The sequence below is a fragment of the Sorex araneus genome, chromosome 10 (genome assembly GCF_027595985.1).
Source record: "Sorex araneus isolate mSorAra2 chromosome 10, mSorAra2.pri, whole genome shotgun sequence".
Lineage (NCBI taxonomy): Eukaryota > Metazoa > Chordata > Mammalia > Eulipotyphla > Soricidae > Sorex > Sorex araneus.
In genome coordinates this window covers 17,535,776-17,552,010 of record NC_073311.1, presented here as the reverse complement: position 1 = coordinate 17,552,010, position 16,235 = coordinate 17,535,776, and the positions used below count along the sequence as shown (strand labels likewise).

Below are 16,235 nucleotides of genomic sequence, written 5' to 3'. Positions count from 1 at the left end.
ACAACATTAAGTAAACTTTGGGTGTCTGTTTTTATGTAGCAGAACTTGTATCACTGTATCACTGTCATCCCATTGCTCAATGATTTACTGGAGCGGGCACCAGTAACGTCTCCTCCCACCCCCTTTTTTCGGGGACTCGTTGTTACTATTTTTGACATAGAGAATACACCACGGGTAGCTTGCCAGGCTCTGCTGTGTGGGCAGGATACTCTTGGTAGCTTGCGGGGCTCTCCAAGGGGGCGGAGGAATCAAACCCGGGTTGGCCGCATGCAAGGCAAACGCCCTACCACTGTGCTATCGCTCCACTTTGAACAAAGAAAAACTATTCTTACCAGCATCAGAAGTGAAATAATTATCAGCTCTGCTTGGGACCAGTAGACTGGGATCTAGTTATCACCACTTGGCTAGCCCTAGAGGATAGATTTACTAATGAAAAAGACTTTTTTTCTTTATCTCTGGAGACCACAGTTCTGTGAACAACACCACAATCTTGTTAATTATAACAAAGATAGTATATGAGATGAGTGCATAAATAATTAAAAGCATCTGCTAAGAAGCTTTAGGTGTGATAGAAAAAAGCTGCAAATTGCCAAGGTGTAATCTCTGTGAATGAGTAAAATCAGCTAAATGATCTCTTAGAATGAGCATTCAGGTTGAATTCGCACTTGATCATTATATTTCCATTTTATTTAAAATAAAGCATGTAAGGCATGACTGAAACTTTATAAAATAACTTAAACATTGTGCAATTTATAGAGTCAATTAAGATTCCCCATTAATAACATACCCACCTGATACCACATAAAACCCAAAGACAGTGTCACTGCTAATAGCAAAGAGTTTCTATTCTGGTTGCTAAGCAGTAGACATAAAAGAAGAAATGGAGCACGACTCCCCATGTCATTTCTCTACAGTCCTTTTCTTTGTTTGTTTGCTGATTTAATATATTTCAGTGGGAACTAAGGATATCTATCTTGTTTTTTGTAATACTCTGTTATGGTTGAATTGTCAACTAATGGACATTGTAGTTTTTTTCTGGTCTTATGTATATGTAAAGATTTTAGTGAATGTCATTATACATTTACCCTTGTACTTCCTATTTCATCTTTTTGCCAGAGTAGGTTTCTAAAAGTGGAAATTCTGATATTTCAGTACAATAAGCTTTTCCTTTTATCATTGATTCTTTTAAATAGTTGAACAGAAATATTTGAAAATAATTATTATTGAAATAATTAATATGGGAATAATAATTATTTTTTAAATTATGTTTTATTTTTATTGTTGTTCAGAATAATTTATTACATTCAATATTCCAACACCAATCCTACCGCCACTATTCCATCTCAACACCTTATTTTGAATTCTACATCACCACCCAAGGCTGCCCCAAATCAGATCCTAAATAATTTATTTTGTATTGCTTATTATGAATAGTCCACTATTCATAACAAGTGAATCATAAAAGTGATTCATAAAAGTCACTATTTATAAAAGTGATCCAAAAGAGTTTTCTTAGAGGAAAGTGTGTGAGATTGTTGTATCTCACCATGGAGGCATTTTTTTCTTGTATAAAAGATTACTAACATGTTGTTACAGATTGAGCCCTGTGTGCTAATTTTTTTTTTCAAAAATATCTGTTGCCTTCTACTTTATACCTCCGTCATATGATGTGCTACTCCTGGTGCATCAGTGGCTTAGAGAATGAAATATCTAGGAATACTAAAATTTTAAATATGGTGATAGAACTGGAGTTAAATTTTTAACTGCCTGGTGACTTTTGGGTCTGAAGACATCTCTGAAGCTGGTGTCACTCTTCTGAGATTTGTGAGTCCCTGGGTCATGGTTGTTAATGAGCTCATTTGGTGCCAGAGGCAGTTTGTGTGTTTGACTACCAGGCTCCCAGAAATACAGGGAGATGTGGTGAGGTCACTCACTCCCAGCTCCATGAGAGCCTGGAGACTTCAGTCACAAATCCCACGTATCTGAGTTTTCCAGTAGATTCATTCTCATGTATTAACCTTGCTCTGAGTTTGTGGAGATTGGCCATGAGCATGGCAGCAATTGCATTCTGGAGGTTCTCCACTGCTGGGCTGTGTAGGGGCAGGTGCAGCGTTCACCCACCCACCTCTGGTTCACCCTGAATGAGACTCAGCCTGGAGCAGACTCTGGAGGCATATCTAGAATATGCATAATTAGAATGAAACATTTCCACGAAGTAAATACGTAATATCTTTAAAATATAAACTAATAACAGATGTGTCTCATGTAGAATTATAAAAAAGAAGTGTATATACATTAATTAATATAATTATATTTTTAGATAGCTTGTATTAAAAATCTTTTCAGTGCTCATTTCTAATATCAAAATATTTCATTTTCATTTAAGAAACAGGTTAATTTTTCTAATGTAAAACCTCTAAGTTTTACAATATACATCAAAGTTTCTAATTGTTAAATAAAATAATGAAGAGACCATTATTGGAATGGGTTTTATCAAGGAAAGTGAATTTTTTTACATATTAAATAAACATACGTTAAAAATCTGTTCCTTTAGTTTCAGAACAGGAACAGAAAATATACCTTTATGCCTTTTTTTTTCAGGACCTGTCCTAGTTTCAGAGTACAGATATGTAAGTTCTTCCTGTTGAACCACTTGTGGACATGTCGAAGCAATCAAAGCAGTAACTAAATTGTGGAATCAGTAAATGAGACTATGTAAGGACATCTACAATATCAGTGGCCCTGAGCAAAAGAAGCATAGGGAAGTGTCATTATCAGTCTGGTCCTCGTTACTTCTTTAAATTGCTATCATTTTAGAGTTAGTTATCAAGTTCAATTATATTCATTATTATTTCTTACTCTCTGTCTCTGTCTCTCTGTGTGTGTATATGTGTATGTGTGTGTGTGTTGGGTGGGGGAGGGTTGGTTTGATAGTCCGGGTTGCTCTTAGCTCTGTACTCAGTGATCACTCCTGGTCAGATTCAGGACATTATAGGCTTATGTTGGCCACATGCAAGACAAATGCATTATTTCCTGTACTATTTCTCTTGCCATGTTATATTTATTTTACTACAAAAGAAGAAATGATAAAACATTAAAATTTAATCTACACCTGCCCTATGCAACACACTTTTTGATTCCTAGATTTCTCATTAAGAGATCTATTTAAAATTTTTTGTGTTGAGGCAAAATTGGCATAATACCTTTTACGTAGAAACTGAGGAATTAAGTTTTCTATGGCTCTAGTTGGAAACAAAATGTACTAAGAACTCTATAGAGCTAAGCATGGATACTTTGATTATACTGAAAAAGATGGATACTAATTCACTGTCTCTGTTATGCCATTGCTCATCGATTTGTTCAAGCGGGCACCAGTAATGTCTCTCATTGGGAGACTTGTTGTTGCTGTTATTGGCATATCCAATATGTCATGCTTAGCTTGTCAGGTTCTGCCTTGCGGGCGCTATGCTCTCAGTAGCTTGCCGGGCTCTTTGAGAGGGGCGGAGGAATCGAACAATGGTCAGCCGGATGAAAGGCAAATGCCCCACCTCTGTGCTATCGCTCCAGCCCATGGTTACTAATTATACCCATAGAATAATATTTTTCATAAGGTATTTCTATTTTAAGATTGCCTACTGATACATAGATTCTATGAATTTAAGTCAATTTGATGCATCTTGACTGGATATATAACATGATAACTTATTTATTTATTTATTTGTTTGTTTATTTATTTATTTATTTATTTATTTATGTTTGCTTTTTGGGTCACACCCGGCGATTTTTCAGGGGTTATTTCTGGCTCTTCACTCAAGAATTACTCATGGTGGTGCTCAGGGGACCATATGGGATGCTGGGGATTGAACCCAGGTCGGCCATGTGCAAGGCCAATGCCCTATTCGCTGGGCTATCACTCTGGCCCCTAACATGTATTATTTTATTTTTATATAATGCTTATAAAAATTTTGTAATCCCATCTGCCCAATCGAGGAATAGATTCACTCATGAGTGAGGCTCGGCCCGAGCATATGGAGAGCGGCCGTGAGCATTATGGTGGTTGAGTTCTGGAGGTTTTTGGCTGCTGGGACTGGGTCCCTTTGAAGTTGGGACAGGTTTTACCCTCTCCCCTCCAGGGCGCCCCAGTGAAACAGACTAGTGCCAGTTCTGGCAGCATGGTTATGGCAAGCATTATGTTATGCTCCCTTCCGGGAGAAAAGAACATGCAATCTCTTATGTTTTTCTTAATATCATTAAATCTAACCTCCAATTTATTCATTCCAGGTCAACTCAAAAAGTTGGTAACTTGCAGCCACCATCAGAAAAAACAAGTCATGAAATTCACATATAAATGGATGGAAAGGGAGAGTCTCATGCTGAGTGAAATGAGTCAAAGGGAGAGAGACAGACATAAAATGATTGCATTCATTTTTGAAATTAAAAAAAACATGAACAAACATTATCATACAGCAGATAGAGCATTTGCCTTGCATGCAGCTGACCTATCTTCAATCCCGGGCATCATCCCACATGCCATATGGTTCCACAAGCATCACTATCAGCAATTCCAGAGTACAGAGCCAGGAGTAACCCTTGATTATCAACCAGGTATGACCCCAAAAGTAAAACAAAAACACAACAAACAAGCAAAAAAGCATAGCGTGATACTATAGAAATAAAACCTGAAGACAGTGGAAACAAGGACCGGGAGGAAGGGTCTATGGTTGGAAGCTTGCCATGAGTGATGGTGGGGGTAGTGCAGTTAAGATAGAGTAGAGACGACTATGCCAAAGATAGTTGAAAACGTTACCTCTGAAGAAGAACTGAGTGATTAAAGTAGGTAAAGAGATGGACATGAACATGATAACCTTTCAATACCTGTGTTCTTAACCATAATGCCCAAAAGGGGAGGGGGGAGAGAGATAGAGAGAGAGAGAGACAGAGAGAGACAGACAGAGAGACAGAGACAGAGTCAGAGAAAGAGTGAGAGAGACAGAGAGACAGAGAGGGAGAGAGAGAAAGAGAGAGACAGAGACAGAGACTCAGAGAGACAGAGAGAGAAGAAGAGAGAGAGAGAGAGAGAGAGAGAGAGAGAGAGAGAGAGAGAAAGTGCTTGCCATAGAGATAGGATGTTGAAAGCTTCCTGAGGGAACCTGGGCACATTGGTGGTGGTATATATGTACACTGGTGAAGTGATGGGTGATGAAACATTGTATGACTGAAACCCAATCATGAACAACTTTGTAACTGTGTATCTCATGGTGATTATTTTTTTTAAAAGTTGGTAAAGGAAAAAGACATTTTCTCTATTTAAGGTTCTTAGACTGATTTCAAGGAATCACACAAATTCCTTGTTGATGTAATTTAAATGTAATTTAAATCCAGATGATTTAAATCATTAGGTTTCTAAGATCACCATTTCATTTGAGACTTAAATTTAAGTTTCTTTCATTTTTATTTTGGTTTTGTATTTTGGGCTGTATCCCAAGATGCTCAGGGGTTATTCCTGGCTCTGCATTCAAGAATTACTCCTGGTGGTGCAGGGAGGACCATTTTGGATGACAGGGATTGGACCTAGGTTGGCTGTGTAGAAGACAGCCATCCTTCCGTCTGTACTATCTCTCTGGCCTCAATACACTTAAACTACGTTCCTATTAAATTGAATTCATATTTTTCCCATAGGAAACTGGCTCTTTTAGCATTTCTAGTGGATGTCATTGGAGTTAGGTTTCTCTTGATTGCCTTTTACTCCTATTTCTAGATTTCCTAATTTTTGAAGCAGAGGGTCTATTTTGCCTCCCATGGTTGATTATTTAAGCACTATCACTATTAAGAAGATTTGTATAATATTTTGTATAAATTGTATAAAGAAGGCAAGGTCCCTCTTTACCCCGAGGGCCTTTTTCTGAGGGGAGTTCGGCTCAAGGGGGAGAAGCTTAGGGACAGCTTGTGGGGAGCCCGCAGGGCACCTGGCATTTCCCTTGCCCCTTTCTCCCTGCTGTGGCCCCCAGCTGTGGGAAACCTGGAGGTAGATCAGACTTGGTCCTCTGACTCCTGCTGCACCAGTCACTGCACTCATTTGGCTTCTGGAATCCGTGCTGTTTGCCAGCATTTGATAATTCCTGTTTGTAGCCAGGGGATCTTGGGCACTGAGGAAGCAAGGTGTAGAAAATCCATCCCAAGGATAGCACAGCAGGGAAGGCACTGGCCTCCCAAGCATTTGACCCATGCTCAATCTCCTCCAGCACCCCGGATCTCCCAGGAGTGGTCCCTGAGCCAGGAGTCAGCCCTGAACACCTCTGGGTGCGGCTCCACGACAAAGAAAGAACAGCCAGAGCCAGAGAGATAGTGCAGGTTATAGAGCGCGTGCCTGGCATGCGCAGAGCCCAGGGTCTCTACCCAGGTTCACACAACCTGTCCTGACCCCCGTCCCCAGACCGACACTGGGTTCAGCTCATGTAGCCCCTAAAAATCACTTCAAGTCTCCACCCACTCCAAGCACTACTGAGGGGGCCCTGCTTTGGTGGGTATTCTTGGTGTTTGTTTTAACTCCATCAGGAGTCTGTGGGTACAACCCTCACTCTGAGCCTCTGTTTTCATGTCTTTAAAAGAGTAATGGTAATAGTAGCTGCCTCTCAAGCTTGTGGGCACTAACTGAAGGAGTAAAGGTTTCCTCAGCAAAGAAGTGTGGGAAATCATAACTCCGCTACCATGATTTTGAGAATAGGCCATCGTTTATTGGGGCTCATAAGTGCTGTCTTCTACTGTGCTTGTGACACCCCGTTTTTCTGACACCCAGAGATCCTCCTAATTCTGTTGTTTGGAAATGGTCGAACACATCCAACTTGGCCTTTCTGTACTCCCTGCTGGTCGCTTGTGCTTAATCCACGCTTCCACCAGGCCACGGGAAGCAGAGCTCACAGGGTACAGAGCCTTTGTCAGCGGGCCGGGGACTGCCAGCGAGGGAGTTTTAAAGTCTCCATGTTATTAAGGATACAGAATTTTTTTTTCTTTTTGGGTCAGTCACACCCGGTAATGCACAGGGGTTACTCTGGCTCATGCATTCAGGAATTACTCTGGGCAGTGCTCAGGGGACCATATGGGATGCTGGGAATCGAACATGGGTTGGCCGCATGCAAGGCAAATGCCCTACCCTCTGTGCTATCGCTCCAGTCCTAATACAGATCTTTTTTTTTTTAATTTTTGGGTCACACCTGGCAATGCACAAGGATTACTCCTGGCTTATGCACTCAGGAATCACTCCTGGTGGTGCTCAGGAGACCACATGGGATGCTGGGAATCAAACCTGGGTCGGCCCCATGCAAGACAAACGTTCTACCTGCTGTGCTATTGCTCCAACCCCGATATCTTTTTAAAGATATAAAACAGATCTTTTATTTTTATGAAAGTAAACCTAGAAAAGCAGACCTTAATTCTGATTTATTTTTCCTCTGAAAAATCACTAAAGTTTCAGGTAATAAAGTGGAGAATCGACTTAGTGATTTCACAACCGGATTTCTTCTTGGAGGCAGAATTTTGCGCTTCTCATGGCCATGAATGTTGCGCTTCTCTGTCACACGGCTTATGTAGGTGTGACATGGGAATGTGCTCTGATTCATTTGGGGTTTTAGAGTGTGCGGTAACATTAGGGACTAAACTAGACTGGAAGTTTATCATGAATATTTTACCTGGATTCTTTCCTCTTCTGTGATCTGGTAAGAAATCCTCGTTTAACAAACTGATACACAACTTGTGAAGATCGTGGTGTCATTTTTTTTTTCCAATGTCAAAGCCTTGTTTCTTTATTTAATCCAGATAATTCATGAAGACTTAAGCTTTTGTGTCAGGGCGTTTACCTTGCATCCAGTCGACCTGGGTTTGATTCCTCTGCCCCTCTCAGAGAGCTTGGCAAACTACTGAGAGTATCTCACCCACATGGCAGACCCTGGCAAACTCCCCGTGGCATATTTGTTATGCCAAAAACAGTAACAAGTCTCATAATGGAGATGTTACTGGTGCCCACTCGAGCAAATCGATGAACAATGGAATGACAGTGATAACAGTGATACAGTATAATATTTTACTGAAGACATAACAAAACAATCATCATTTTAAAAAATTAAACAGTTTCTATTGTCACAAATTTCTATTGCCATACTTGTGGAGTTATATTTCACTTTCTTAACTTTGTTTTAGGGGGTCCTTGCCTCTTTTTTCTTAGATATCTGTTATTACCCTTTTAAAAGAACATATTTACCTTAGTCTTTCCCACTTTCAAGCTGATGAATGTCAACTTTTTATTTCCTGTCATCTGTTTTAGTTCTTAGTTCTAACCTGCTCTACCTAGTGCTTTTAGTTTTACAATAGAAAGAGCTATTTACAAATAGAAACACCCCCTAAGCTAGCTGGGGATGTTTCTTTAATCTTTTTTTTTTGTATTTGGGCACTGTGATTTTCAAAATTTTAATAGTCGAGTTGAGTTCTAGGCATGCAATGTTTGGGCACTGTTCCCATCATTGGTGTCAATTTCCCTCCACCGGTGTCCCAGATTTTCCACCCCCAGTCTGCCTCCTTGACAAGTACATTTTAAAATTTGATTGTTGCAGTTAGGATATCATATTAGGATCTCATATTTTCAGTTTTGTTGGTCCTGTGCTTCCGATAGATGACAGACAGGCAGACAAATAAATGCCTCAGCTCCTTAGCACCAATTCATCTGAAGCTCCTGCCTCATACCCCTTTTACCTCCTGTCCACTTCTTACTTCCACTTTCTATTTATTTCCTTCCGAATTCTCTCAGATCTCCAATCTAGGGTGAAGGGTAATCTAGGTAATCTCCTTTGTTATCTTGCTCTTCCCTGTCTTCTAATTCTATATATCACAACTGAGATCATGTAGTATTTGGCTTTTTCTTTTTTTTTAAATTTAGTTAATTTAGCATGATGCCCTTCAGTTCCATCCAGGATGTACTGAGTTTTATGATTTCATCTTACCATATATATATATATATATATATATATATATATACGACACCTTCATAATCTACTCAACTGTCATTGGAAACCTAGGTTGACTCCATTTCCTAGCTATTGTGCTAAGTGCTGCAATCAGTGATGGTGTGTATCCTTTTGAATGAATGTTTTTATACCTAGTTGCTTTTAACTGTACAAATAAAAAGTGAATAAGATAGCTGGGATTTTTAAATGATTATCTACTTCTGAGGTGAATGTTTTCTTTTTACTAGAGGAGAAAACAATCTAAATACTCTTTAGTTTCATATTATATCAAATTCTGCTGATTTATTAAGATTTTAAAACCACTAGAATTTGAATATGTATCATTGAAGCACATATCATGGGATATTTTTCTTTTTCTTCAATATATTTTATGATTTCGGGGGCTTATAACCAAACATGCAACACAGTTTGAGTTAGCTTTTATGTGTAGTGTGAGGTTGTGACCCATTTAAGTGTTTACTATATATGTCCCAAGTGTTTACTATATATGTCCCAACATTTAGTGAAGAAATTTCCCTTCCTCTATTTTATGTTATTGGTTTCTTTGCTGTGAACTAACTTCCCATACAAGTGAAGGTTTGACTCTTAGTTCTATTTATTGTGTCTACTTCTGCCTGAGTCTGGTACCACAATGGTTTGATTGCTATAGCTTTGTTGAATAACTTAAAGCTCAGGTGTGTGATGCCTCTGTTTTACCCTTTCAGGATTGCTTTGGCTATTCAGAACACTTTGAAGTTCCAAACACATTTCAATAACAGTTGTTTTGTTTTCTTTCTTTGTTTTTCCCCATTACTGACACTACATTTATTTTTCTTTAATTGGATCACCATAAGATATACAGTTACAAAGTTGTTCCTGATTGAGTCCTACAGTGTTTCAAAATCCATCCCTTCAACATTTCCCACCACCAGTGACCCCAGTTTCCTTCCTCCTGTCTCCCTCCTGCTCCAGCCTAAGCAGGCTTTTCTCCCTCCCTATTCCCCCCCCCTCTCTTATTTTCTTTTAAAAACTGTGGTTTTCATGTTTTCTTTTCTTGAAGAATGCTGTTGGATTTTTGACAGGGATTACATTAAATCTGAAAAATGCTTTGGTTAGAATGGACTGAGCAATAGCACATCTCGTAGGGCATTTGCCTTGCATGGAGCCAACCTGGGTTTGATTCCTCCATCCCTCTCGGAAAGCCCAGCAAGCTACCGAGAGTATCCTGCCCTCATGGCAGAGACTGACAAGCTACCCGTGGCATATTCAATATGCCAAAAGCAGTAACAACAAGTCTCACAATGGAGACGTTACTGGTGCCTGCTCGAGCAAATCAATGAACAATGGGACAACAGTGCTACAGTGATAGAATGTTCACACTGACAATGTTAATAATACCAATCTACGTGAAATAAATATCTATTTTTAAAAATTTATTTCAACATTGACTTATAGTTCTTAATGTACAAGCCTTTAACAGACTTTATTAATTTGATTCACAGTTGTTTTTTCTTCAAATATTTTTAACAGACTTTATTAATTTGATTCACAGTTGTTTTTTCTTCAAATATTTTGTAAGTAAAAATCAACATGTTTTTGTCAATAATTTTATAGATATTCCCTTTACTATATTACTTTCTTAATTTTAAACATATTATAGCAATTTTAGGCTCTTCTATGTGTTATGTCCTATCATTTGAGAATGTTGATAATTTAACTATAATTAACTATTCAGATCCCTTTTATTGCTTTTTGTTGCTTAATTGCTATGACTAGACTAAGGCTTCCAATATTTTATTGAATAATCATGGCAGGAGGGAACAATCTTTTAATGTTAATTTAATTTTGTTTTGTTTCTTTGTTTGTGGGTCATACTTGGAACTACTCAGGGTCTACTCCTGGTCTGTGCTTAAAAATTACTTCTGGCAAATCTCAAAAAAACACTTACGGTGCCAGTGATTAGTTTGAATGTTTTCAGGGCAAGAGTCTTAGCAGCTCTTCTAGCTCTCCACCCCAGGATGGACATTCTTACCTTATGCCTTTAGTTACCATAATTATGCTATTATTTGCTTGCTATTGGTCTCTAGGAATTATTGGAAGAATTCTTATCTCTTCAATTTTTTGAGAACTTTAGAAGATCATTTTGGAACATCTAGTAGAATTCATCGGTAAAGAGTCTAAAAGTGCCCACAAATTAAAAGCTGTTTCAATCTATTTTTAAATGACTGTCAATCTTATGTTACCAATCTGTTGAAAAAAATTACAACACAGGTACTGCAGGTAGGGCACTTGTCTTGCATGTGGCTCATCTGGGTTCAATACCAGGTATCTCACCTGGTCCTATGAGCAGTGTCAGGATTAATTCTTGAGAGCAGAGCTAGAAGTAACCCCTGAACAGTGGCCCAGAATCAATCAAACAAAAATTACAAAAGGGACATTTGAACTTTATTATTTGTAGTACAGTATTCATGGTATTCACCTGGGAGTTTAGTTAACTATTTCTTTGTTTCATGCATGTGAATCTTTGTCACATACATGAAGTGTAGATCAATAGTTAATAATTAGCTAAATGCCATATGAATTTGCTAGTAGTCTACAGACTACTTTTCTTTTCTTGAATTATGGTGGGTAATTGAAATGTTTTAAAGTACATGATGATTCATGTTACTTAATTCCAACCACCAACGCAATCTTAAGACTGTGTTGACCTTTTCTTGACAGTGCAATTACTCATTTAATGGATACAGACATCAGGCCTTACAAACTCTTACTGATCCAATAAATGTTTTCATTTAAAGTACTAAAATATGTGATGATTATTTTCAATATTTATATAATATTTTAAAGTAATTTCATATAATATGTTTCATATTCATCTCAAATAAGGCTACTGGTATAACTTAAGACAAGTGGATTACATAGGCTTTCTAAGTGGTCAGTAAATTCAAATGATCACTAACAATAAAATGCCTGTACTGTAGTCATACCATCTCCTTGAAATATCCAGGTAAAATTTGTGCTTGATTTAAAATTCTGCAGAATAAAAGAACTTAACCTTTAAAGTCATGATTCCTATTCTAGATTAAGGTGTTTTACATGACAACATGTACAAAATGGCTGATTTAGAGAACTTGCTATTCCTGTGGTGTTAGTCAAGTTATGATCTGAGTTTGTGAGACAAAAAAATAACAGGCTTACTTTTTAAAAAATATTTAGTCAATACTATATCAGTCGATCAAATCCATGGCCTCATACTTTTAAGTCATATTTTTCACTACTGAACCATGTCCCTGGCCACCTTTAAAAAAATAAAAAGGTTATTGCTATTTGTTTAAAAAACAATCATTTTTTTTGTAAAAAAAATCTAATTATTTGCTATATAAGTCTTCTCGTTCCATCAAGTTGACCTCCATATATATCTCAAACTTCAATCTTTTGTTATAGGTTTCTATAATACCTCAGTCTAAATAAATCCCTTTAAAAATTCTTTCAGCAAATCTTTTTAATTCCATTGATCATAATGGGAAGTATGTAATTTTATGTGATTATTTAATGTTTATAACTCTCTCTAGTCGATTGTGCACTCCTCAAGCACAGTTTTTATTAACTGCTGTACACTTATAGAGCAGCATTTAATGCATATTACTGAATAAGTAAATGAAGTTTGCAAAAATGTCTAGAAAATGGCCCAGAATTTTATAGAGTAACAAATAGCAAAGAATACAAGAAAACTGTGTTGTTGTAAAGGTATCAAAAACAAGCTAGAACTGATTTGAATGAGCTACTTTGGGAAGTTCCACTTAATTCGCTACTGTATGTGAGTGGGAGAGTTGGGGATTGCAATGTTAACTGGAAAAATGCTGAGGATCGAGAAATATAAAGTAAAAATTGCACTTTCGTTTACTATCATATAGGTAAAATTTTTTATTAAAACTTTTAATGAAATCTGCAGACTAGAAAGGATGGTGGAAGGTGGGAGTGGCAGCAGAGTCAAAATTGTACAGTGGGAATAAAATTTCAGACTGAATCAGAATTAGAATGACACATATGTATATCCGATTAGATGGAAAAGTCATGTATATTACAGATAATTGATTCATTCTCTAAAACTATCACCGGGTTTTAGTAATACTATGTGTTTCAACAACCACGATTAAAAATAGAACTGAAATTATTTGTACATTAAGAAAGTTGAGTAAAAATTATTCTTAAATCATGTAATACATCCAGGCAGAATGAAGCTTCAAATTACAACACCAAAGTCAAGGGAATTTGGAAATTGTGGGTGGGAAGTCTAAACCATGAAAATGACATGTTTTATGTTACTATGAGAAGGCTGGAGAGATTGTACAGAATGCAGGCATATTCCTGAGCCTCCACCTGCATTAAAACAAAACAAAATGTCAAATTATTGTCAGAATAATATTGTAATAGAGACGTTACTAGTGCCCACTCAAATAAATCGACAAACAATGGGATGACTGTGATACAGTGATTGTCAGAATATTATACAAATTAGCACAAACTTGCATGAAAGTTGTTTTTAAATTTGCAGTCTTTTTTTTGAGGAAGATAATAATATTTTTAAACATTTGATTTTGACTTGGGGACAGACTTAGCTAGCTGTGCTCAGGTTATACTCCTTCTCTGTCCTCGGGTATCACTCCTGGTGGATTTAGGGAACCATGTGAGTGCTCTTGATCAAACCAAGGTTGGCTGCATGCAAGGTAAGTACCCTACCTGCTGAACTATAGCTCTGACCTCATTCTAAGTACTTTTGGCTATTTTTCTTTTCTTATTTTTTCTTTTTGGGTCACACCTGGCGATGTTCAGGGGTTACTCCTGGCTCTGCACTCAGGAATTACTCCTGGCAGTGCTCAGGGGACCATATAGGATGCTGGGAATCGAACCTGGGTTGGCTGCATGCAAGCCAAACGCCCTACCCACTGTGCTATCGCTCCAGTCCCTTGGTTATTTTTCTATATATCTCATATATCTCATGAATTGAAACTCACCCAGGTGAAAAATGTGGTGATTTCAATCTCTTTTGAAACCATGATCTTTTCAGTGTTATGATTGCAGAATAGATATTAAGGGATAGCTTTGGGCTTGAGATAAAACCTATTTTCACCAAATAATGACTTCTCTACTTGATTCTCTCTAGTTGAATGATAACCTCTTGCATCTGAATAACTTATTTAGACATTTATAGAACAGTCTATTAGTTGCTTATTAATCTTGCTAAATCTTATAGAATTATCAAAGAACTAGGTATCTATGGTGCTTACCAATAGATAATGGGTAAAGAACTACTTGATTAGGCACAGTGCAGATGAAATACTGGAAATTAGAACTCAGTATCATAACAATTGCAAGATCAAATCTTTAAGCTACAATACTCGTTCTCTAGGAAGAAAAAATGTCCTTTAATTTGCCATTTACCTGTTTCTCTTTATTATTGTTGACTAGTCTTTCATTGATTTATTCTTTTGGATAAATCCTCACCTTAAACTGATACAATTTAGTAACAAAGGTAACATGGATCAAAGGTGTTTTGTTTTTACATTTGTGCCTCATGATAATGAAACTATCTTTGCTAGAAAATAAAAATTGGATTTTAGGAGATTACAAATTTCCATTAGTGTGGTCTAAAATGTTTATAGATATAAAACTTTATGTAAGAAATGAAAATTTCTAGTTTCAAAGCAATATTTGTAGTTAGTTTGTATTCCTTAGTTTGGAGTTATTAATATCCTCTTTTCACAATGTATTTTCTTATATTAAAGGGTCCAGAAACTTTTTGTTTACAATATAAAGATAATACTTTTTTTTAACCTTTGTAAAAGAATACACGTCATTTTTGAAGCTCCAATTGTTGCCTACATATCTCTTTTTTTATAACTTAAATCATGCTACATAAAACTTTTAAATATGCTTTTACTTTTTTTTTAATCAATAGAAGTCAAGGCTTGTAGATTTGGGTCAAGTATATTATGGTTGAGTTTACAATTTTCTTTCTTTTCTTTCCTTTTCTTTTCATTATTTCCCCCACAGTTCATTGCTTTTGCTTCTTTATTCTTCATCCTGGTTTCAATCACAACCTTTTGCCTGGAGACACATGAAGCTTTCAACATTGTTAAAAACAAGACAGAACCTGTCATCAACGGCACAAGTGTTGTTCTGCAGTACGAAATTGAAACGGATCCTGCCTTGACGTATGTAGAGGGAGTGTGTGTGATATGGTTTACGTTTGAATTTTTAGTCCGTATTGTATTTTCCCCTAATAAACTTGAATTCGTCAAAAATCTCCTGAACATCATTGACTTTGTAGCCATCCTACCCTTCTACTTAGAGGTGGGCCTCAGCGGGCTCTCATCCAAAGCTGCGAAAGACGTTCTTGGATTCCTTAGGGTGGTCAGGTTTGTGCGGATACTGAGAATCTTCAAGCTTACCCGACATTTTGTAGGACTGAGGGTGCTTGGACACACTCTTCGAGCTAGTACTAACGAGTTCTTGCTGCTGATCATCTTCCTGGCTCTCGGAGTCTTGATATTTGCCACCATGATCTACTATGCCGAGCGAGTAGGGGCTCAACCTAATGACCCTTCGGCGAGTGAGCACACACAGTTCAAGAACATTCCTATTGGGTTTTGGTGGGCTGTGGTGACCATGACTACCTTGGGCTACGGGGACATGTATCCCCAGACTTGGTCAGGGATGCTGGTGGGAGCCCTGTGTGCTCTGGCTGGAGTGTTGACAATAGCCATGCCAGTGCCTGTCATCGTGAACAATTTCGGAATGTACTACTCCTTGGCAATGGCGAAGCAGAAACTTCCAAGAAAAAGAAAGAAGCACATTCCTCCGGCTCCTCAGGCAAGCTCGCCCACCTTTTGCAAGACAGAATTAAATATGGCCTGCAACAGCACACAGAGTGACACGTGCCTGGGTAAAGAAAACCGGCTTCTGGAACATAGCAGATCAGGTAAGGCACGATTTCGAATGCATGCCAATAAATACTTTCTAGACAAGTGCATCCTTTAGGGGGAAGGCAATCATTTTTCATTTCTGCAAAAGTCCATGAATTTCGGTTTACTTTTCACAACCATGTTTGTGGTAGGTGTGTAGATAGCTAGACTAAAACTTTTCTCAATGAACTCTAAGTAGATGGCTTGCTATCTGGTCTAGAGAGTTATTTTTTGCTTTAGTGGGGATGCCCTTTGCTGATGATGCCAATATTTTCTT

The 16,235-nt window shown here is 37.7% G+C and overlaps 1 protein-coding gene across 15 annotated transcripts in view; it reads left to right on the top strand.

Annotated features, from left to right (window-relative positions):
* KCNC2 (potassium voltage-gated channel subfamily C member 2) overlaps positions 1 to 16,235 on the top strand; it is a 222,478-nt gene that overhangs the window by 168,208 nt on the left and 38,035 nt on the right. For all 15 annotated transcript variants that reach the window (XR_008626937.1, XM_055118002.1, XM_055118003.1 and 12 more), the window contains exon 3: positions 15,048 to 15,975. Coding sequence is in view for 14 of the 15 variants with exons in the window: in XM_055118002.1 (XP_054973977.1) it covers positions 15,048 to 15,975 (928 nt within the window). In the remaining variant the exon portion in view is untranslated. The remainder of the gene's footprint in view (positions 1 to 15,047; positions 15,976 to 16,235) is intronic.